Here is a 23914-nt window from a genome sequence, read left to right on the forward strand (position 1 = left end):
GACCCCTTGCTTTTTCCATTTCAGGCCATGCTGGGCAGGACAGGTAGAGACGGGGGCTCCCACACAGCTACTCTCTGAAGGATCGAGGGTGGGTGTGGGGTGCGCTTTCACATACTAAACACTAATTGAACAAGTAATGCCTGATGGTTAGAATGCAGACCCTGTAGATTGGGCAGGTTACTTAACCTCCCTGCACCTCAATTTGCTCATGGTAAAAAGTGAGGCTTATGGAACCTGCCCCTCAAGATTGTGGGAGAAAGCATTTAGTTCAGTAAAGGGCAACTAAATGACCAAAGTGAAAAGGTTAGACTGGAACAGTGCTTCGCAAACTCTTCCTCTCTCACTTTCTACTCCAAAACTACATCACTAGTTTAATGTGAAAATCCACCCCACCCACCATCTCCAGGGAGATGCCTCCTGTGTACCTTGGGGAGTCCAATACCCTAGTTTGAGACTTCTTAGGGTTTTAACCGTGCTTTACTTCGAGTGTGGTCTCGTCGCCTCTTGGGAGCTTCTTAGAAACACAGAACTCAACACACCCACCCGGCGGCCCGTTCAATCGTACAGCATCCCTGGGTGACTCCCGTACAATGAAGTTTGAGAAGCACTGCTTTAATTTACTGCGTTTCTGGAAAGGATTCAGAGTCACGTGGGGGCGCTTTAACATACCTTAGCCTAACATTCCTTAGCCTTCCACTAAGAGCCCGAACATCTACATTTTAACATCGGGGCCCTCGGGAAGCTGCTGCGCCCTATCGCTCCCTGCCCTTGCCTTCAGGGGAGAATGGTCCAAGCCGGGCGACTCCGGGCCCGCGCCTCCTACCCCGAGGTACTGCTCAGCGCCCGGTTCAGGGGGCCCCGCTCGCCTTGGGATTGGGCCCGGTCCCTCTGCTGGGGCGCCGCGCGGCCGCCCCGCAGCCAGCCGAGCAGACGCGCGGATCCAAGCGGCTGCAGGCGGCGGCCGCCCAGCGAGAAGGAGGAGGCCGAGGTGTTGGTGGAGGAGGCGCGGCGGCGGCGGCTGCTGCCCGCGCCGCCCAGCTCGCTGTCGTCCACCAGCACGCTCTCCAGCACGCTCCGCAGCGAGCGCCGCAGCTTGCGCAGCACGTCGGGGCAGGTGAGCACGTAGATCAGCGGGTTGACCACACTGTTGATGAAGGCCAGGCTGGTGACGAAGGGCAGCCCGCGCCACACGAGCGGCCGCAGCGCGGGGTCCGCGTGCGCCCGCGCCTCCAGCACGCTAAACACGTGGTAGGGCCCCCAGCAGAGCGCGAAGGCAGCCACCACCGCTGCCACCAGGCGCACGAAGCGGCCGGACCGCCGGCGGCCGCGGTGGCGCAGGTGCGCGCTCACGGCCGCGTGGCTCGAGGCGATGATGGTCAGTGGCACCGCGAAGGCCAGCAGGAACTTGCTGACGGCCAGGGCCGTCTGGCGCGAGTTGCACGTGGCGTTGCGATCGGGCCCCGGGTTCAGGAGCAGCACGTTGTAGTAGCACATGATGCGCCCGTCCAGCCGCGGGATGGTGTCCCGGAACACGAAGTAGGGCACGGTGTTGAGCACGGCCAGGGCCCAGAGCGCCAGGCAGACCTTATGCGCCGCGGCCACCGTGCGGTGGTTCTGCGCCCACACGGGCCGCACCACCTGCAGGCAGCGGTCCAGGCTGATGGCGCTGAGCAGAAAGCCGCTGGCGAACATGTTGAGGAAGAAGATGGAGGAGTGCAGCTTGCAGAAGGTGGTGCCCAGCTCCCAGGAGTGCCCCACAGCCAGGAAGTAGGTGAAGAAGGGCAGGGTGGCGGTGGCCAACAGGTCGGACAGCGCCAGGTGCAGCACCCAGGTGGTGACCACGGTCTGGCGCATGCGGCAGCCCACCACGAAGAGGATGAGTCCATTCTCCACCAGGCCCAGCAGCGAGGCCAGCCCGTGCAGCAGCACCGAGGCGTGGTCTATGTAGCGGATGCTGGAGTTGCTGTGGCTTTGAAGGCGGCTCATCTGCTCCAGGATGGGACAGAGGGGCTTCATCGTGACATTGGCCGACATGGTGGGCTCTGCGGCAGAGAGGAAGAGGCGCTGTGCCAGGCAGTGCCGGGTAACAGGGGACCCTGGCCAGGAGATGGGACTGTGACCCGTGACTGTTATAGGTGAGGCCCCTGGGGATCCGTGAAGGTGCGCAAGGGCAGTAAGGTGGGGGGATAACATCCCAGCCCCACCGCCTGCTCACTGTGCAACCTTGGGCAAGCCACTTAACCTTCCTGAGCCTGTTTCCTCCTCTGTAACACAGATGGCAGTCATAGGATCTAGGTCATAGGGTTGTTGGGAGACTTAAGTGAATTAGTGCATAAAAGCATTTTAAGCAAGAGTAAGCATGCAGTAAGCACTACATCAGTGACGTTATGATATCAAGCAGATGGCTTAAGATCACTTGGAGAAATAGGACCCCAGGTCAAGCCATGAAGGACTCCTTTTCTCAATCCCCAGAGCACTGGAGTGGGAGTGAGGCCCCCCTAAAAGGCAGGAGGATTCAGCTGGGCTGCGGAATGGGAATGGAAGGAGGAGTCTGTGCCTTTAAGGATGCCCCACCCACCCACCCCTGACCTTACCTCTCTGCAGATAGGCCCTTGGCTCCCACAGTGGTGGCTGGTTGGGTGTGTTGACTGCAAACAGTGGAGACAGCCTCTGCTTTAATAGTTGAAGAGGAAATAAGATAAGAGCCGGGAGAGAGCTAGGCAGGAGGAACTACCAGATTTGGGCTCTGGAGGCCCAGGAGGGCCAAAAGACCTCTCCCTTGCCCAGGGGCAGCCACAGGGGCTCTGCCAGCCCCAAGAAACCCAGCCCTGTGTATTCATTTATTCTCTCACTCACATACTCATTCAACAGCTATTTATTGAGCAACTACTCAGTTAAGTGCTGGAAAAGCCAGGGTCTGGCCAGATGTGCAGACCCACAGCCTCATCAAGAACACGAGACCATCTGATGTGGAGCCAGTGGAGATCAGTGAGGGCAGAGGAGGTCAGGGTGGGAGGCTGCCTGCAGGAGGCGAGGACGGAAGGGTAGGAGGGTTTGGGAATTCAGATTGTCCTGGGCCTCCCATGACATGCCAGGGACTGCGGTAGGTCCTTTACCTAGATGCTCTCTTGTTCACAGCTCTAGAAGAAAAGTACTGGTACTTCTCTCCATCCCGTTTTGCAGATGAGGAAACTGAGACTCAAGTGTTTAAATCACTTGCCCAAAGCTTCCTGAGCAACACAGGCATGTAGAGGAGCGACAGTTTAGCACTCAGCCTGTTCTCTGTCCTCTGCCTCTGCTCTAAGCAGATGATGGAGGAAGAAGAGAAGGAAAGTGGGGGAGGGAGGGGCAGATGGCCTTCAGTATTCCTCTTTCCATGGGAGACACTGTTGGCCAGGTTGAGAAAATCCACACCCCTTTCGGGACCATGGTTCTTCGTGGGGTGAGGGTGCAGAACATCAAACTAGAATTTCCTTGGCAGGTGAGCCACTCAGAGTTGGGGACCTGCAGGTAGCGGGGAGGGGAGCTGTTGTCCCCACGCTCCCTGAAAATGCTTGCATTTCCCAACCTCTAGAGTTTGTACAGCAATTACATTCACAATGACCCTGTGAGACCCCGTTTTTTGAGAAGAGGAAAGGTTGAGGATAGCACAGCAATTTGTCCAGAGGCCCTCAGCTGCAGCGGGTGGGAGGGCACTCGACTCCCAGTAAGCACACTGCCATCCCCTCTCTGTGCTGAAACATTCCCTTTAGCCCCACCTAAGTCCCATGGGGATGGTCAGAGAGCACATCCTACTCTGCCCTGGGGACCAATCCAGAATGGGCCTTCTAGTTGATGGCGTTCTAGCCCTCAGCCTCCCAGGATTCTCAGGGAACCCAGCAGCGAGGGTCCTGTTTTGACCGAGGGCTGGGGTGCAGAGAACATCAGCTTTTTGGTGTCAGAGCCCTGGCTTTGAATCCCAGCTCCTCAATTTCTTGGCTGGGTGAACTTGGGTCAGTTACCTTAAGACTGCTTATGTAACCCTCCCACCCAGATTGCTCCTGAGTCTGGAAAGAGAAGCTTTAATGGTCTACGACTGTGCCTGGCATCTAGCTATTCCCTAAGAAAATATAGTCCTTCCCTCCTTGGAGCAGCAAGTCCCCTCCAGTCTTTGGTAAACCCAACCCTCTGGCATCCTAGCTGGTAACAGCCCTCTCCCCTGATAAATCTGCCTTGTCTCTCGGGTCCAGAGAGGGCACTGAGGCTGCCCAGCCCCTGGGCCACTGTCCCCTTACCTGGGCACAGAGGGAGCACAGGACTCCAGCGCCGGAGGCAGTCAGCTTCTGGCGGCAGCTAGACAGGAGGCAGCGGGCAGGCAGAGGCAGGGGAAGGAGGCTGAGGGAGGAAATAGCTGGGTCAGCCCCAGCATGTGTGTGTGTATTTAGGGGTGGGGTGGGGGGAGGCGGGGACAGCTAGAGAGTGAGTTGTCACACTGGTGTTCAAGTAACATTCATCTTCATTGATAGGTACTGGACATAACTGCCGGCAGCCCAGCTCATCCTGTCTTCCTTTACGAAGGAGATTTTGCAGAAGCCCAGGGTTAAGTGCAAGTGCACATGGGGACATAGTTGTGAGCCAGAAAGTGTGAGCCTGAGTGTGCATGGGGGGGTGCTTTTGAGAGTGACAGGTGTGTAGGGGAAGTGCATGAGGCGAAGGGTGTCCTGTCCGTCTGTCCGCTGTCCTGGACTGCTCTCTCCTGGCCCCATCATCCTCAGGAAAAAAACCAGTGAGGCTCCTCCTATGTGCCTAGGCAGCATGGGGGGCCCTGAGGGCTCTATGGCCAGGAAGGCAGGGTGGGGCCATGGTGAGAACACGGACCTGGCTCTTCATGCTGCCTGCAGCCCCAGCTGGGAGGTGAGCCACTTCCCCTTGCCACCACTTGACCGTCTGTGACCAGAGGAACAGTGTCACCTCCCAGGCTGAGCGAGGTGCCTTCATTTACAAAACACTCAGGACACAGTAGGGGCCCATAAAAATCAGGTTTCTTCTCTCTGGGGGAAAAATGGGTATAGGCTGTAGGGCAAAGGCAATACAGCTTTTATTTAAAATGAGCTGGGAATTCCCTGGTGGTCCAGTGGTTAGGACTCTGTGCTCTCACTGCTGAGGGCCCGGGTTCCATCCCTGGTCGGGGAGCTAAAAATCCCACAAGCCATGTGGTGCAGCCAAGAATGATAGATAGATGATAGATAGATAGATAGATAGATAGATAGATAGATAGATAGATAGATAGATGATAGATAGATAGATAGATAAATTTAAAAAAAGGGCTGAGCTCAGAGCCCATGCATGAGATGATTAAACTGTATACATTTGCATTGAACTGTTCCCTGAGTCTTCACTCTCGTTGGCTGACCAAGCTTCCTGGGGTCAGGGACCTTTCTTCCAACCTCAGCATCCCAGCATCCAGGAAATACTCAAAACATGTTAAGAACTCAGTACCCCCAAATCAGGGCCAGGGCAACCCCCCATACGATTGACTCTACCAAGCTCCTCCATTTTGGTACAGACTTAATATAGGGCCTGGCGCGTGATAAATTTGCTGAGAGATTCTGAGTGAAGAATGTGATGGGGAAACTATTTCTCACTGTCTTCCAAGAAGGTGCTTCTCACCCGAAACCCTTGCTCTGCTGACCCTTCCCCCACCTCTGCAGCTGAACCCTTTTCCAGACTGAAACCCTCACTCCTCTGACCCTTCCCCCAACCCTAATTTCCAATCCTGTAATCACTGTGGTGACTCCTCTCCCAACCATCCCCAAGGACAATTTAGGAAAAGTTACTAAAACAAACAAAGACAGTACTCCAGATGAGCAGCGCCTTAAGGCATCTTCTAAACAAGGAGGCAGAGATGTTTTTCCCTGTGGGGCCCTCGGTTGCGCTCCCACGGTGGAAACCAGCCTCCAGTGTGAGTCCCACAGGCTCCACATGGAGGCTGTCTGGGCAGGAAGAAATTGGGGGAGGGGAAGGGGCGTGGGGAGGATATGCCTCCTCCCTGGATGTCAAGAATCTCGAGCATTGGGTTTCAGCACCAGACACTGGTGAGCAGTGGGGACTCTGAGCGGGCGGGGGGCGGGGGGGTGGGGAGCTCCCTGGCTGAAAGCAGAGGACAGGAGCCTCCGGGAGAAGATGCAATCAGAGAGCCTCATGGAGGCCTTTGCAGTGTCAGCCAGTGCTTCAGGCAGGAGAGCACTCAGGCTGCCAGATGGTCCCTCGTGGCGCTCAGAGTCCGGAGGAGAGTGACATGATCAGGACCTCGGCGAACAGACCAGCGAGCCTCACCTTGAATGTGCATCAGAACTTGCTGCAGGGCTTGTTAAGTCCAGACTGCTGGGTCCCCATCCCCAGAGTGTCCAATCCAGCAGGTGTCTAGGCGCGCAGCCTGGGCACTTGCATTCCTATCAATTCCCCGGGGGATGCTGCTGGTTCCACTGGGATGGAGAACTCGGGGTCCTTGGGTCTGGTGCTCTCAAAGCAGGGAGCAGAAGCTGGTAGCCCTGGGAGGGCAGGCTGTCCAGTGACCTCCAGGGCCTGGAGAAAGATGCAGCCACCTTGGAGCACAGGCCCTCATCCCTGAAGCGCAGCCTTCTCCGTGGTGTGCAACTTGATGTCAGAGCCTGAAAGAGCCAAAGTCAGGTCCGTCTCCACATCAACCACAGGTACTGCCCTGGACGAAACAGATCGGAGCCTAACAGAGCTCTGTGGGGGCTCTGCTGCCTGTGGGAACTGTCCAGACACCTAACGCAGCCTTCGAGTCCTCTTGAGATCCAGCGCACTGCCACCAGTCCCTGTCCCCTTTCCCATGTCCCCAGCTACTTCATCCCCTCCCCTACTCATCCTGCAGGACCCCTGTCTGAGATCATCAGTGTCTCTGGGCTCCCAAGAGGATGCTCAGGGCATCAAGTGTGTTAAACAAACAGTCGAGGGAATGGGCCGACTACCCCCCAGCGGTGGAGCCCAGCCTTCGCCCTCTGGCCCTGCCTTAGGAAACGGGTCTTTGTGTTCCGTTCTGGCCTCTTTAAAGCAGTCAATCAAACAGGAAGTGAGATGCTCGACAGGAAGCAGGTGAGGCCTGCCTTGGAACCTTCAGCCCCCCATACTCAGGAGGCCCTGGAGTTGGCCACACACAGCAGAGAAGCAGGACCCCACGTGACACCTTGTGGGAGGCCAGGTTGGAGCTCCCTAATGCCACCGTCACCCACAGATGGAGGCTTAGTTCCTGACATGGCCAGAAAGCCCCTCAGTGATCTGGCCCTGCCTGTGCCTCCTCCTTCATCTCAGCTGCTCCCTAATCACATCCTATCATCAGTCAGCGTTTATCACCACCTCCCCACACCCTGTACACACCAGACTGTTTCTGTGCCTTGGCTTGTGCTGTTTGCTCCCTGCTCTAGAATACCATTTCCTCCCTTGGCCTCTTTGTGAGGTCCTAGTCATTCTTCAAAACCCTGGTCAGAGGTTATCTCCTCTAGCAAGGCTTTGCTGAGCCTTTCAGACCCTACCTCCCACATCCCTGCCTGGCTTCCTATACTGGACTTTTGCCCTCCATGGTAGCTTTCACATGGTAAGCTCCCCACCCTCACCACGGGTAACTGGAGAACAGAGACAGTTCCTATTTTATCTCCTCATCACCAAAGCCAAGCTGAGGGCCTGACCTGTGGGAGGGGCCCCAATGAATGTTTGATGAACAGAATGAATCTCCAGTGTTGGAGATTAGGCCCAAAAAGGACCCCCAGTTCCTCACGGTGACCCGTCTGGATCCACTGTGACTCGTAGCCTGATGCAGTTCTCCTGGACTCTGTTTTCACCTGCGGTGAGTACAACCTTGGGGACTAGTAACTTACCTAATAACTTTTCTCAGACCAACCTGTGTGCTAGTTAATCATCACCAAAAAATACATGTGTATGTATTTTATATGCATATTTTATATATATATGAAACAGGAGGGCAGGGGGCAGGGCACAACATTTGAAAGAATAACACAGCCCGAGGACATGACATAAAGATTAGAACCAAATGGGTCCAAGATGGCAGACAAGTCAACTTCCAGGCGCCATGACCATGCTCGAGGCTGACCACAAGGGTCAAAAAGTGGGGGGTGGCCCAATTCTGGAATACTCCGTCCTCTCATTAGCCTATGAAATTACCCACCCTTACAAAAACTGACAACCCCCATACGCTGGTGCCTTTCTCACCTTCTGAGATGGCCCACACTGTCTGTGGAGTGTGTTTCTCTCTAAATAAATCTCTAAATAAACTTCTTACCCATCACTTTGTCTCACACTGAATTCTTTCTGTGATGAGACATCAAGAACCTGAGCTTCATTAAGTCCTGAAACCAGGTGTGTGATCTCAGTTGGAAGAGCTTGGGTCTTGGCAGGGTTTGAGTCCCAGCCACGTGGGTTCATGTCCCAATCTGAGTTTTGGCTGAGTTCATATCCCTGCCACATGGGTTCAAGTCCCAGTCAGGGTTTTGGCCAGGTTTGAGTCCTGGCATGTGGGTTCAAGTCCCAATCTGAGGTGCACACTTTCATATACACTGCACCCAGATAATCCGGGATCTCATTTTGAGGTCCTTAACTCAATTATATCTGTAAAGCCCCTTTCTCCAAATAAGCTTTACATTCACAGCTTCTAGGGGTTAGGCTGTGGATATATCTTTTTTTTTCTTTCAATGTTTGGGTACGTTGGGTCTTCGTTGCTGCACTTGGGCTTTCTTTAGCTGTGGCGAGTGGGGGCTCCTCTTCACTGCCATGTGCGGGCTTCTCATTGCAGTGGCTTCTCTTGTGGAGCAGTGGCTCTAGGCGCATGAGCTTCAGTAGTTGTGGCTCATGGGCTCAGTATCTGTGGCTCTCAGGCTTTGTTGCTCTAAGGCATGTGGGATATTCCTGGACCAGGGATCAAACCCATGTCCCCTGCATTGGCAGGCAGATTCTTAACCACTGAGCCACCAGAGAAGTCCCAGACATCTTTTGAGGGGCCGTCACTCAACCTATTTCATATAGTAACAGCTCTATTTACTGGGTATTAGTTTAATTCTCACGAGCACCCTCCAAGCCTTGAGGAAGGGACTGTTATCCTACTCACTCCCAGAGGAGAAAACAGGGAGGTTGAGTGGCCCAGCCAAGACCGTTCAGCCAGTGAGCAGAAGCTCTGGAACTCAGAAGCAGGTGCTCCAGGAATTCCCAGGGTCCAGTGGTTAGGACTCCATGCTTCCATGGCAGGGGGCATGGGTTCAGTCCCTGGTCAGGGAACTAAGATCCCACATACCACATGGTACAGAAGGAAGGAAGGAAGGAAGGAAGGAAGGAAGGAAGGAAGGGAGGGAGGGAGGGAGGAAGGATGGATGGATGGATGGATGGAAGAAAGCATGTGCTCCAGCACCAGAACCCAGCACTTCCAAGATGACTGGACTCTCCGAGGTTCATTGTTGCCTGCGGGAGAAGTAGCGCTGCCTTTCTGCTGCTAAACCTGCTCCACAAGCTTTGGGAAGTATCTCTGCAGCCAACAGGGTCCACAGGTGTTACAGAGTCCAAGTTTGTACTGCTCACCACATGACAGGCCAGTAAATTAAGAGATTTTGTTGGGGCAAGGAATAGCGACTTTATTCAGAAAGCCAGGAGACCAAGAAGATAATGAGCTCATGTCCCAAAGAATCATCTTCCATAAGTTAGAATTCAGGCTTCTTTTACATGAAGGGCAGGGTGGGAGCAGGTAAAGTCAAACATTTCTTGGTTCCAGTCGGAATCCAGAGGGGATGTGTTACTTTCTTCTTGCCTACAGCCATTCACAGGTGGCCTGGTCAGGATGTTTCCTGTGAGCTAAACAAAGATATTTTAGCTTAACACTCATTACATGGGAGGCAGGATTCCCAGAGATGGGCCATTATGTATAACTTAAGCTTGTAAGTCACATCCTTTAATGATTAACTTGTAGCAAAAGTAATAGAATACAAAGGTTAAAGCAAAATAAACAGATCCAATATGGAGTCAGATTTGTTCTTACCTGTAACACAGGGATCATGGCTAGGGCTTCCCTTGGGTCTGTCTGCAGGACCGTGGGTGAGATGACCTACTTCCTGCTGGTTCCCATATATGCTTTGGTCCCTATGATTATGTGTGGGTTTTGTTTTTTTTTTCCCCATGACACCAGCTGGATGTCCTACAATTCAATTCTGACGCTATCTCCATGGAGATATAGCATCAGATCCCACAGGTTAAGGACTCAGTCCTACAAGACTGTCCCCTCCCCCTACTTCAGACACCAATCACAAGTCCAGGTGTCACCTGTGCTTCTGATCAACCAGCGATCCATCCGAGGTTCCAACAACCCCCTCCTTGGGTTCGATTACTTTGTTAGAATGGCTCACAGATCTCAGAGAAACATTTTACTTCAGGAACAGCCAGATGGAAGAGATAAGCACAGGGTAAGGTGTGTGGGAGGGGCACAGAGCCTCTGTGCTCTCTGGGTGGTACTCTCCCCAAAGCTCCAGGTGTTCACCAACGTGGAAGCTCAGAACCCCATCTTTTGACGGTTTTATGGCTTCGTTACATAGACATGATTGACTGAATCATTGGTGATTGACCTCAATCTCCAGCCCATCTCCCCTCCCAGGAAATAGGGAAGGGCGGGGGAGGGGATGTGTGACCGAAAGTTCCAACTCCCTAACCAGGTGGTTGGTGGTTGACTCCCTTGGAAACCAGCCCCGATTCCTAGGTGCCTTCCAAAAGGAACCTCATCAACATAATAAAAGACCTTTGTTTTGCTCTCCTCCTGGGCAATTCCAAGGGGTTTTATGAGCTCTGCAGGATTGGGACAAAGACCAAATATATAAAAATTTCTCATCATAAATCACAGTGTCCCAGTCCTCCTCAGCCTTGTCTTTACAGCCTAGAAAGGCCCCTTCCTCTGCGGGCACCCTCCCTCTGTCCCTGGCTTTTATTAACAGAACAGATGAAGTGACGACTTCCTTGGTGGTCTGGTGGTTAAGACTCCATGATTTCCCTGCAAGGGGCACGGTATTGGATGGGGGACCCCTGGTCAAGGGAAGAAACAGATGGGGTGGAGAACTAACACAGAATTCTCAGCACCCCAGTGAGGTTTACCTTATTTTCAATCCCATTTTACAGATTCAGAAACTCAAGTCCAATTTTCAAAAATAAAAAAGAACCAAGTTTAAAAATGTTACCAAGTCCAAGCTTGCTCTGCTCACTGCACAACAGGCCAATGAATCAGAGATGAGGTGTTGAGACGAAGAATACAACTTTATTCGGAAAGCCGGCAGAACGAGAAGATGGCAGGCTCGTGTCTCCTAAAAATCATCTTATCAGGGTCTGCATGCCAGTTTGTTTTATAGAATCAGAGAGGGAGAGGCTGTAAGGAAGTAAAGTGAAGGAGCCATCAGTCTTACAAAAGATCTCTGGAAATGACCAGCCTCAGTGAGGGTATATGTGAATTTCAGCCATTCACACAGGTGGGCAGGGCAGATTGTCTGCCTGTGGGCTGAACAGAGGCACTTTAGTTTAACATTCAGGCAGAGGGGCAGGGTTCCCTGAGTCAGGCCATCATGTATGATTATAATAACAAAAGCAACAAAAAGCAAAGGTTAAAGTCAAAGAAACAGATCTAACATGGAGTCTGATTTAGCTCTACAAGGTTACAATAAGAAAGAGATGAGCAAACTGAGGTTCAGAAAGAGACAAAGAGGGAAGCCAAGATTCCAAGCCAAGTCCCTCTGATCTGACCCTCTCTCCTCATCCATAAAAAATAATGGTGAGGGACTTCCTAGGTGGCACCGTTATTAAGAATCCACCTGACAGTGCAGGGGACAGGGGTTCGAGCCCTGCTCCAAGAAGATCCCACATGCCATGGAGCAACTAAGCCTGAGAGCCACAGATACTGAGCCTGCACTCTAGACCTTGCGAGCCACGAGTACTGAGCCCGTGTGCCACAACTACTGAAGCCCGTGTGCCTAGAGCCCGTGCTCCACAAGAGAAGCCACCACAATGAGGAGCTTGCAGACCACAATCAAGAGTAGTCCCCGCTCGCTGCAACTAGAGAAAGCCCCTGTGCAGCAATGAAGACCCAATGCAGCCAATAAATAAATAAAATAAATAAATAAATTTATAAAAAGAAAAAATAGTGGTGGTTTTCATCACTATTGTCTTCAAATGATTACCACCTGCAGCTTGTTCCCAGTACTTTACATGGATTATATATTTAATCCTCAGAGCAACCCTACAATTTAGGTACCCTTATTAGCCCCATTATACAGATGAGGAAATGGAGTACCAAGTGGGTAGGTGACTTTCCCGAGGTCTCTAGTGGGTGAGCATTGGAGCTGCAGGCTTGCGGCAGGAGATAAGTGGGCCGCAGGCTGAGCAGCTGGAGTATGTCCCCTGTGGACAGATACTCCAAGTTGAGGAGCTAGAGAAGAGATGTGCCCTGCCCAGAAAAGAGATATAAGACCACACGTTCCTCATTCTTGAAGTCAAGGAGATATTCCCAACTAGACATGTGCAAGAAAGACTCCTCGGAGGTCAAAATGGAGGGGGGCCACCTTATCATAAGTGATGTCAACCTACCCATGGGCCTCTTCACTAGAATCTGTCTTGGCTGAAAGATATGTGTTGCACACATGGGAGGACCCTGAGATAAACCAAATACGGACTCAAAACCAGGCAAAGCAAGATGACTGGTCAAAGGCAACCCAGAAGGAATGCCCTATATAAGTGATTCAAACTATCACAAGGGCATGACTCTTTCTCTCTCTCTCTCTGAGTGTGTCTGGACACTCTCTCTGCCAGTGTGTCTATCCACACGTACTCTTTTTCCTCCTAATAAACACTTTCCTTGTTTCACTGCTTTCCTTACGTGGAAATTCATTTCTACACAGCTGACGGGCCAGGACCTTGTCACTGGCCACTGGTCCCTTGGGGTCTAGTGGCAAGGATTCAGCACTCTCACTGCCATGGCCTGACATCCATCTCTGGCCAGGAACTGAAACCCTGCTTCAAGCTGCTGCAGGCCGAGGCCACCCAAGATCGGGCTGAGGAGCTCTGGTGCCCATGAATCTTTGCAAGAATGTAGAGTCATGACCAAGGGCTCAGGGTTCACTCTCTCTCCAGCACAGTTTGGTCCCACTTTTCTCAAAGGCATTCTTACTGCCCTTGGCCATAGGGAAGCTCCCCTGCTCCTTCCCTGCCTTTCCAGGGACTTGGGAGAGACGGCTTCCCCACGAGTAAGGTCTGTGATCAGTTAGAAAACACCTCTCTGGGTATTATCTAATTCCATGCCTATTTTAAAGATGGGGAAGGCCCCTCAGCTCCTGAGAGGTGAATGCAGAGTAGAATCCAGGTTTTTTAGCTCCTCTGTCTGGTGATCTCTCTGCTACCTAAAACTCCCCTATCAGGGAAAGCTCTCTGTTACAATAGAAAACAAAGCAATGTGCTGGTAAAAGGAATGATGGATTGGAGAACCAGCACCAGCGGGTGAATGTTTGCTGAGAGGCAGGATAATTATGTAGTCTCAAAGTATCTCCCCATAAGATACTTCCTATTTACAAAGAGAAACACAGTAGCTGTAGAGTGGAGAAACCTGGCCAACCCCATCCCACCAGCCTCCAGTCAGAATGCAATGAGAAGAACACAACATCACCTCTGGGGTCTTCCTGTCTGTATGGGCTGAATTGTGCCTCCATTCGTATATTGAAGCCCTAACCCCCAGTACCTCAGAATGTGACCATATTTGGAGATGGGGTCTTTAAGAAATGATGAAGTTAAAATGGGGCTTAAAGGGACTCCCCTGGTGGCACAGTGGTTAAGAATCTGCCTGCCACTGCAGGGGAAACGGGTTCAAGCCCTGGTCCGGGAAGATCCCACATGCCCCAGAGCAACTAAGCCTGTGTGCCACAACTACTGAGCCCGTGTGCCACAACTACTGAAGCCCGAGCACCTAGAGCCCGTGCTCTGCAGCAAGAGAAGCCACCACCATAAGAAGCCTGAGCACTGCAAGGAAGAGTAGCCCCTGCTCATTGCAACTACAGAAAGCCTGTGCATAGCAACAAAGACCCAATGCAGCCAATAAATAAATAAATTTAAAAAATAAAATAAAATGGGGCTTATACGGTGGGCCTTAATCCAATCAGACTGGTATCTTTAGAAGGAGAATTTTGGACCCACAAAGAGACACCAGGGGTATATGTGCACATGTGAGGGCTTAGCAAGAAAGCGGCCACCTGCAAGTAAAGGGGAGAGGCTGTGGAAGAAGCCAGACTTCCTGACACCATGATCTTGGACTTTCAACTTCCAGAACTGTGAGAAAATACATGTCTATTGCTTCAGCCACCAAGTCTATGGCCTTTTGTTATGGTGGCCCTAGCAAAGCATACACCACCCAAAATGCTTAACCTGCATCTAAGTAGGAGGAAACACCAGACAAACCCAAATGAGGACCATGCTGCAAGATAACTGGCCTGCATTCCTCAAAAATATTCATGCTATGAAAGACACAGACAGAGGGACTGTCCCAGATTGAAGGAGACCCAAGGAACATGATCGTGACCTTGGACTGGATACTGGTCTAGAAAAAAACTTTCTCCTTTGCTGTAAAATCATGAGGACAATAGGTGAATTGCATAAGGTTTGTAGATTAGACAGTCGTGTGGTACCAATGTTGATTTCCTGATTTTGATCTTTTGACTGTGGTTACTTGTTTTCTAAGAAATACACACAGCTGTGTTTAGGGGTAAAGGGGGAGTCAGTCACGTCTGCAACCAGTTCTCTCATGGTATATGGAAGGAATTGCGTGCGTGTGTGTGTGTGTGCATGTGTTTGCATGTACGTACAATCACAGAGAGAGTGAGCGCTAAAACCAACGTGAAAAGAAGGTAGCAGTTAATGTTTGAGGAATCTGGGTGAAGGATGGATAGAACTTCTTTTCAGTAAGTCTGGAATTATTTCAAAATAAAAGATTTAAAACCTCCCATTGTCCCTCAGGAAAAATTCAGCTCACCAGCCCCTTCCCACACCGACTCCAGCCACAGCTCTTCCCTTTCCCAGCCAGCTTAAGTCCACTGCTTCCCCCCTCTCTATGTCCTGCCCTCCCTCCACAAATCCCCTCTGCCTCAACACATTACCCCCCGTGGCAGCCCTGCTGCCCACAGGCTCCTCTGCTTCTGCTCAGGCAGGCTTCCCTTCAGAAACACCCCACCCACACCCCCACCTCTAGGTTTGCAGCCTCCACCTGCTCTGCTCCCAGGGACCTTAACCAACCGAGCATCCCCCACCTCTGTGCCAATCATAGTAAAAGTTAATCATTACCAAGTGTTCAGTCATTACCCCCAGTATCTGTCTCTTTCAGTCTCCTATCTACCCTGTGAGGTAAGCAAGATCAACCCCAATACACAAACAGGAAACCAAAGCGCAGAAAGATGACCTGTCCCTGGTCACAGAGAGACAGTGGTGGGGGCTGGATTGGAACCAGACTATAACTACCAAGCCACATGCTCTCCCTACTGTTATGAATTATAATGACTGATGGGAACTAACACTTTCTGAGCTGAGCTGGGCTCCTCCAGACCCTGGGCTGAGGCTTCCAGGAGATGAGGGCGGTGACAGCCCCTTCCTTGGAGGATGGGAAGGATGGCCAGGAATGAGGTAATACACACAAGGCCTTGGGACCCTGCCCGGTGCGTCGGAAGCATCCCAGTCTGTGAACCAGGCTTATTGTTGTTAATAGGCTTTATTTCTTAGAATTGTCCTAGGTTTACAGAAAACCTGAGAAGATAGCACAGAAGAGTTCCCATATACCCCACATGCAGCTTCCCCTGTAATTAACATCTCACATTAGGATAGTACATTTATTACAACTAATGAATCAAAGTTGACACACTGTTATAACTAAAGTCTATTTCCTTAGCTTTTACCAAAGGTCTTTTCTGTTCTAGGATCCCAGGCAGGAGGCCACATTATTTAGTTGTCCGTTCTTGTTTGTTATAGGTAATGGCCGTGGTAGTATTAATGGCCTTAATCCCCAGGAGAGCTCTAGGAGGTACTTCTCCTGCTGAGTGTAGAGTCTTCAATGGCCTCTGGCTTCACTCTTCAGCATCTGTGACTCCTTCCCTCCATCCCTCACTCCCCTCCCACCACTGCAGATGAATTTGGGAACCAATTTGAGATGAACAGCTGCTCCATCTGCTACCATGGGTGACCACCAAGCCCCAGGGGCCCAGCAGTCTCTCCTGCCAATTTTAAAGGCTGGCATGTGCTGGAGAAGGTAGGGATCTCACTACTCTGAGGGAGACCCCACAGCTGGGAACCAGCTTGCACTAACACGGTGTCAGGCTAGAGAGGACCCCAGCGTCCAGGGACACATCAGAGCCCAAGACCGCTCAGTGGGCCGGTGGGTGAGGAAGACTAGGTCCTGGGCACCGATCCCTCCTCTGCCTGGATGCTGCTCCCCTGTCACCCTCTCTCCTGCAGGATGCACACTCCCATCTGAGGGTGTTCATGGAAGCTGTGCTGCCCAATGGTCATGTTGATGTCACTCTGATCTGTCCCAAACCTGATCACACCTGGACTCCAGACTCCCACCTGGCACCACCCATCACATTCTCACTTCCTGCTCTTTATCCTCATCCCCTCTGTCCCACCCCAGAACATAGCTTAGCCCATCTAACCCCTGCCTCACTGTCCCTGGACCCACTCACCCCACCCTGGCTTGACCCCAGCAGGGCACGTTGGAACAGGGGGCATTGATGAGCAAGCTTATGTAGGTATGAAGGACTCCTCCATCTGTGCACACTCTGTCGGGGGGCCTTCTGGAGGATCAGGTGGCCTGACAGCCCTTTACTGGGATCTACAAGGCTACTTCTATTTCCCTGAAGGTCTACAGCCCACTTGGCTCCATCTCATGCCCTCACCACTCTTGTCCCTAGCCCTAGGTACACTCTGACCCAGGAATATTGCCAGGTGGCCTCCAGGCACATCCCCCACAGAGTGAGAAAGATTTCAAAGGAAGCTGGTCAGCTGGCAGCTGCCATGACAACACCAGAGACGGTCCTTGTTACTATGGCAACACAAGTACCACTTTCCACACTGAGCAAGACCCTGGTGTCCTGAATGCTGAAGCAATAAGAGGGCTTCCTCCCCACCCCACCTGCCACTGATGAAACTGCTCCATACCCTGTTCCTAGGAGAGCCTAGCCCCCAGAATGGACTACAGGAGAGATCTTTAGATGCGATGACCACCTGTCCCAGCCTGATAACAGTTAATCTATCTTTACATGTACCCCTACCTGTAGATCTAGAACATCCCAATGTGGATGATACATTAAATGGTGACCCTGCTTTTAGAGTGTAGTTCACCGGTCTGTTCCCTGCGTGAAAGAGTCTGGTCTGTGAAGCCTTTGCTAGAGCTACCACTGCATGAGCAGGCATTGAGAGAAGCCAAGTCTCCCCTCCGAGGCCAGCCCTCACATGCTGACAGTCACCCAGCCTCTCCTCCCACTGTGCCTATGATGGGCACTGAACTCCAAGGCCCTGACCCTTGTCTTTGATCTGCCTTCATCCCAGTGACTGTCCAGTACTTCAGAAATAGTCACTTTGTCCTGGTGGTGTCCCAAGAAACAACCTTGGTGTGCAGGACACACTGGTCAATGTCCACCTGGCCTGCACCGCACCCCCAGCTACTCCCCACCCAGGAGATAGGATCGTCCATGATCTCCATGGCCCCTCTCCCCTGCTGTGACACCACAGTCCAGGTAAAGTTGGGGCAACGCTGGTGCCCACGACCGCCCCCTGAGAGGGCCTCCCTGGCTGTCTCTTCCTACAGCTGCACAGCATCTAGCTCACTCAGGAGAACCAGCTGGTGTCCGGCATCGGTGTCTGGGTGGGGCCACAGGGTAAAGTTCCATCACGTGGGATGGCACCTGGTGATGGGGAGCCTTCTTGGAACAGGCTGGGCAAAGGCTTGGGTGTGAAGGGAGCACAGGTGAGCTCAGAACAGGCTCTGCAGCCGTCTGATTTCACGTCCAAGCTCTTCTCACGTCCAAGCTCTTCTATCACCCACTGTGTGACCTCAGATGAGCTACTTACCTCTTCCCAGCCTGCCCCCTGCCCAGGCCGTGGCAACGCCCCTCAACCAGAGCTGATGTGAGCATTAAACCGGGCCTGCCCACACCTGGCAGGCAGAAGCCACAGCAGGGCCTGAGAGGGCCGGAGTCCTCAAGGGCACTCACCTTTATTCCTCCGGGAACCAAGCTCAAGCTCAGAAATGAAGTATCAAGAAGCTGAAAGCATCCTCTGGAAGAAGCCGAGGCTGTGCCTGGCCGTTGCCGCCTCCTGACCTCAGAGGTTACGAAGCCGCAGATGAGGCAGAAGATACCTCCGACTGAAGCTCTGAGGGTGTGGGGCAGAGTGGGGGAGGAGCTGAGGGATAACCCCTCATTGAAAGGAGCCATCGGCACCTGCTGACTCGGGTGGCAAAACCAGCCGGGAGCCCAGGATGCCAGGGGGATAACCCCTGAGGACATCTGTGCTTGTCATACCTGCCTCTGAACCCCAGGGGCTGGGCACCAACCTCAACCTGAGCTAGTATGCTAACCACGGGCTGTAGGAATTCTGTGCTTGGCACTGAGTGGGCTTCCAGATGTCTTTTCCCCCACCCTTCCTGCCATGAGGGTTGGGGTAGGCTGCTGGCATCAGAGTTCAAATGTCTTTTGCTTTAAAATGCTATGTATTCCCAGGGGGACCAAAGGGACAAATCTGTCATGCTTTGGATGTTGGGATTTAAAAGCTACGGGAGATGGGGAGGGTTGGGGGCAGGGGGGAACGAATTGGGAGACTGGGATACCACATTGTACACTCTAAATATATGCAGTTTATTGTAAAAAATAAAAAAATAAAAAATAAAAAAAATAAAAAAATAAAAGCTATGGGAGGGCTTCCCTGGTGGTGCAGTGGTTAAGAATCCACCTGCCCACAGATGTAGAGAACAAACATATGGACACCAAGTGGGGAAAGCGGGGAGGGTTGGGGGGGAATGAATTGGGAGATTGGGATACCAAATTGTACACTCCAAATATATGCAGTTTATTGTAAAAAAAAAAAATTGGAAGATATGAAGGGGAAAAAAAATGACTAATTGAGGGTATTAAAAAAAAAAAAAATCCGCCTGCCAATGCAGGGGACACGGGTTCAAGCCCTGGTCCGGGACAATCCCACATGCCGTGGAGCAACTAAGCCCGTGAGCCACAACTACTGAGGCTGTGCTCTAGACCCCGTGAGCCACAACTATCGAGCCTACGTGCCACAGCTACTGAAGCCCACTCACCTAGAACCCGTGCTCCGCAACAAGAGAAGCCACTGCAATGAGAAGCCCACACACTGCAACCAAGAGTAGCCCCTGTTCTCTGTAACTAGAGAAAGCCCTCGCACAGCAACAAAGACCCAACACAGCCAATAAATAAATATATTAAAAAAATAAAATAAAAAAATAAAAGCTATGGGAGCTAGCCAGAATTCACTGCAGAAGGGAAGCATAAGGGAAAACAGCTGCAGCCCATCAGGAATGAGCAGGAGGGCTCCTCAGAGGAAAGGCTTTCCGATCAGGGTGGAATAAGTTGTGTGTACTGACACCTCATTTGTGCCAGGCCCTGGTCTCCATCAGCAGGATGTCCTCCACAAGGACCGAGGCTTGAACCCAGGGCTCTATTTCAAGTAGAGGTCAAGGTAGAGCACTCAGGAGGCTGAAGTAAAGGTTGATGGGGTAGGGTGAGGTCAGCTCCTCCTGTAGAACATCTCCGGGTGTGGGTGTGCCCCCTCCCCCTGCCAGGCGTGTGCAGTGCCACACAGGCCAGCCAGGGACACTGGACCCAGTAACAGATCAGCAACAACTGCAAGGACCATGGTGACCCCAGGGCGCTATCTCATGAGCTCACTTGATCCTTACCACCACCTTTGGAGGGAGGGGGTCAGTGCCATTGTATAAATAAATGAAGAAATTGAGGCTTAGGTTAAACAGCCAATAAATGCTAATAAGATTCAAACCTGGGTCCATCAGACGACAGAGCTTCCAGAAGGGGGTGGGCATCTTTCAGCCCCATGGGGGCTCCATCCTCTCCATCTAGAAGACTGCCTGGCACAGCTGGCTCGAGCTGTCCCAAGAAGACAAGACGAGGTGGGCGGAGGATGGGGCAACGGTTGCATCACCCAGGTGATTGCAGGTGGCGTCCGTCGCCCTGCTGGACCGAGCCTCATATGTTTCATCCGCATAGCTGTACCTGGCTTATTAATTGGGATGCACTGATTCTGTGTCCTCTCCAACTTGGACTTCAGGCTTCATGTCTACTGTGTCTTCAATGCCAGTGACTTCCTGCCCCTCCGGGCATCCCTCTTTCCTCCCCCATCCAGTCACTGTGACCCAGTCCATCCCCCTGCGGCTCCTGCTGCAGATCATCAAGGGACAAGGGTACGGCGTCCCTGTGCTTTCTCTACCCGCCCCCACTTCCCAGACACACAGCCCACCGAAGCTCACGAGCCCCTCTCCTGGCAGAAGAGGCTTTCGGCTCCTACCAGAGGGAGGGGAACCACCCCATCATGAGGCTGCTCTGAAAGTCTGACCTCGTGGAGGTCTGGCTCCTACAGAGGACAGACCCCAGTCCGGTCCTGGTGCTGCACCAGTGCTGGGCCACTCCCAGTGCCAACCCCTTCCAGCAGCCTCAGTGGCCATTTTGGCAGGAAAGTGACGGTGGTGCTGGAGCTGCCCCAGGGCTCCCACCCATCCCCCTCCTTGACTTCTCTTCTTCCCAGGTGTCCTTTTGGTGACAGCTCAGGACCCAAGTGATGGCCTTGGGAGGACAGCTCTGCCCTTCCAGTCTCACTATCAGTGCTTCACCATTGCCACCTTCGCCCTCTTAGGCACTGGCTCCCAGAGGGCCCTCAGGGGACCCGTCAGAAGCATGTGTTCCTCCTACCTGCTCTCCATCTGCTAAGTGGGAATAAGCTGGTCATCGAATCCCTCCAGCCCCCTGCGAGCTAACGTGGACAAAGTTCCCCAGATGGGACCTGATCTTCCTGAGTGCTGTGGAGGGCAGTGAGCCCTGACCTGCAAACCACTCCAGAGGGAGGAAGGAAAATGCCAGATCGTGAAGGCCGTCAACCCTAATCTGAGCCGGACATGATGTTCTAGAGTGGCCTCACTCCTGACTCTAGAAATAACGTGTTCAGCGTAATTCTGCTTTGAATTTTTATAACTTAACTTCTGCAGAAGGTAAAGATGGATACATTTAGGGTATATTTAGGTTTTTCTGCATAATCTGTAAATAGCACTACAGGCCACATACTACTGTTTAACTTTCATTCTACTGAACGGTATAAGTCTTTCAAGTTAATATATATAGATAATGTATATAATACATGTAGATCTCTATGTATATTAAATAGTTGCATGACATTCCATCCGATGTAGACAGATGTCACTGGTTAGCACCTGGGAGGGTGGCTGAATAGTCCAGCTCAGCCTTGTGCCTCTTCCTGAGCCAAGAGACCCTAACCTGCTGGGTGAGGGGTACCTGCTGGTTGGGCTGCTGGGTGCTAATTCAGGTCAGTTCCTCCTGCTTCTACTCCTTTCAGGAGCTGCCTGTGGCCTTGTGTTTCTGGAAGCCGTGGTAACCACACATCCCCCCTGCCCCACCCCCAGTCATTGGTCATCAAGGGCCAGGAAGAGAAAGAGAGGGCGCTAGACATCTGCTCTCCTGCTGCTGGGTCAACCCCAAGTGAAGGGAGCAAGCTGGCCCCCCCAGGGATGACTCTGCTGGCCGGGGCCGGGGCTCCACCAGGCGCAATGGTTCCTGCTAGCAGGGTCCTCCACTGTAGACGAGAGCCATCCTGAAGGAGGAAGGCACAGATTCCGACTTGCGGAGCAGTACTGTGGCTCTGTACCTCGTGGGACTGGGGCTGGTCAGTGCACCCAGATCTCTCCCCGCCTGCCTGGCTGGCAGCAGCGTGGACCTGGGCTAGGTTCTGGACCCTATGTCCCTGCCTCAGTACTTCCTCCTGTGGCTCCAAGCCAGCCCCATGCCTTGACCTTATCCTCATCCTACCAGGTTTCCTTTCTCTTGAGGCACCTCCGCCTGCTGCCCCTCAGGGCTGGAGACTTGCTTGACTACATGCAGCTCTGGGGCTGAAGGTGAGTCTGGGGTGAGGGACAGCGTGGGGGCAGGGGGAGGTGTTCTTTGTTCTTTCACATCTGCAGACCTGTTCCTGGCTTCTGGGCCACATGGGGAGCAGGGCAGTAATCATCCGCAGATCACCACAGTGACATTGCCAGGCCCAGAGCGTGGTGAACTCTCCCGGGCCACTGGGCTTTGAGGATTCCTACAGGCAGTAGCCTCCGCTGGGGCCTGCAGGTATGAAGCTGTGGGCAGGCACCCTCAGGCCTTGGTCCCCCAAAATGAGGAAGCTCTGGTTGTAGTGAGGGCAGGAGATGGTGTAACTGCATTCATTGGGGAACTAAGCAAAGCTAGCTATGGTCCACCTCATCTGCAGAAGGGCAGCTTCAACTCTGCCCATGTGATCACAAAGGGCTAGAGTAGGGGAGAGTTTTGGAGGGACCTTCGCCCAGCCCTGCCACCCTCCAGATCCCTTCTGTCTGGCAGGCTCCACCAGGAACTGCAACCCAAGGCCTCTCCTCTGGGTAGTTCTTCTGCTGTTGGCTGTTGCCCTGGTCCAAGGAGTTAGGGTCTTCATGGGCCTGAGCCAGGCCAAGCCCAGAAGCTCCAGGAAGGCAACAGAGGGTGAACAGGCTGTCTTGTTTCAAGCCCAGTGAAAGCAGATGTAGAAAAGCTACTTGTGGTGACTGGACACAATCATTCTTATCTTAGACACTTGTGCCTCAGAGTCAGCTGTCCTTTCAGAATTGTGGCCTCTGTTACTGGGTAGAGGTCCAATGCCTCCCAGGACTGAATTTGGGAGATTTTGTCTCTCTGCAAGGAAAGGCAGCTTTCTAGGCAGAGAAAGCAGGCCTAGAGAAGGTAAGGGGTGGTCAAGTCATGGCAGAGTCAAAGAGCAGCAATAGCTGGGAATCGGACACCTGGGAATCGATGGCCTGTGAAGGCTTGTCACCTTCCCACAGACACAGGAGTTCTAACTGGGTGTCCTCAAAGTGTGCTGCTCGGCTGCCAACGTGGATGAGGGAACCCAGAGTCCCCGGGGCCAACAGAACTAAACTTGACTTGAAAAAGCTCCTCCCAGTCCCCCTCTTAGCCTCCCAGCCTCCCACAAGGATGTTGGCCACTTCTCCCATCACCAGCCCACTTTGGCCCCCAGGACTGGTCCACAGAGGGATGGGCAGCACAGGCTGAGTGGCAGCCTGTTGGCCCTGATGCTGCCTGATGCCATCGTGGGCACAACCACCAGACAGGTCAGTACCAGCACCAGCTGTGCTGCTGACAGTCTGCTCATGGATGACGGGCCTTCATCTCTGACTTGTCAGTCAGAAAAGGTCTTTGCTGCCACATAGTGCCTCTAGGGTGGGAAAGGTAGGGCTGGGTACCTAATTCAATCTAGGCAGGGTGGGTAGGGTTCAGTCTCTGGCGGCTGGAGAATCTGGTGGGGAAGTCAAACTTGGTTTCAGACACCTCTCTGGCCTTTGGTAGGGCATGAGTTACAGAGTTGGCACAAAGGGAACCACAGTGCTTGAGTCACACCTGTGGCCTTGACACCACGTAGGTGCTCTCCAGCCCTGGCCTACTCCATCTTTTCTCTCTTCAGGTTACTGGTTGAATACAAACTAGCCTGTTTGAGTTATAACCCTGGCTCTGCCTCTTACTAGCTGTGTGATATTGAGTTATTGTACTCTTCTGGGCCTCAGTGTCCTCAT

General features: G+C 52.6%; 2 protein-coding genes across 2 annotated transcripts; one reads left to right on the forward strand and one right to left on the reverse strand.

The window, feature by feature from the left end:
* Window positions 1-741: 741 nt before the first annotated feature.
* PTGDR2 (prostaglandin D2 receptor 2) lies at window positions 742-4350 on the reverse strand. The gene is made up of 2 exons (XM_057729397.1): window positions 4275-4350; window positions 742-2042 (listed from the first exon to the last, which is right to left on the reverse strand). Exon 2 carries the CDS (start codon window positions 2032-2034, stop codon window positions 820-822), a length of 1215 nt encoding a protein of 404 aa, XP_057585380.1. The 5' UTR covers window positions 2035-2042; window positions 4275-4350; the 3' UTR covers window positions 742-819.
* Window positions 4351-16035: 11685 nt separating this feature from the next.
* On the forward strand, window positions 16036-23554 carry ZP1 (zona pellucida glycoprotein 1). Its single transcript, XM_057727136.1, is given in 17 exon segments — window positions 16036-16084; window positions 16188-16309; window positions 16516-16751; window positions 16971-17053; window positions 17056-17115; window positions 17608-17795; window positions 17882-18025; window positions 20163-20212; window positions 20371-20439; window positions 20441-20508; window positions 20588-20785; window positions 20896-20997; window positions 22157-22222; window positions 22324-22368; window positions 22371-22419; window positions 22702-22857; window positions 23362-23554. Coding segments are annotated over 17 exon segments (1878 nt in total).
* Window positions 23555-23914: the final 360 nt, after the last annotated feature.

The sequence above is a fragment of the Hippopotamus amphibius genome, chromosome 3 (assembly GCF_030028045.1).
Source record: "Hippopotamus amphibius kiboko isolate mHipAmp2 chromosome 3, mHipAmp2.hap2, whole genome shotgun sequence".
Taxonomy (NCBI): Eukaryota; Metazoa; Chordata; class Mammalia; order Artiodactyla; family Hippopotamidae; genus Hippopotamus; species Hippopotamus amphibius.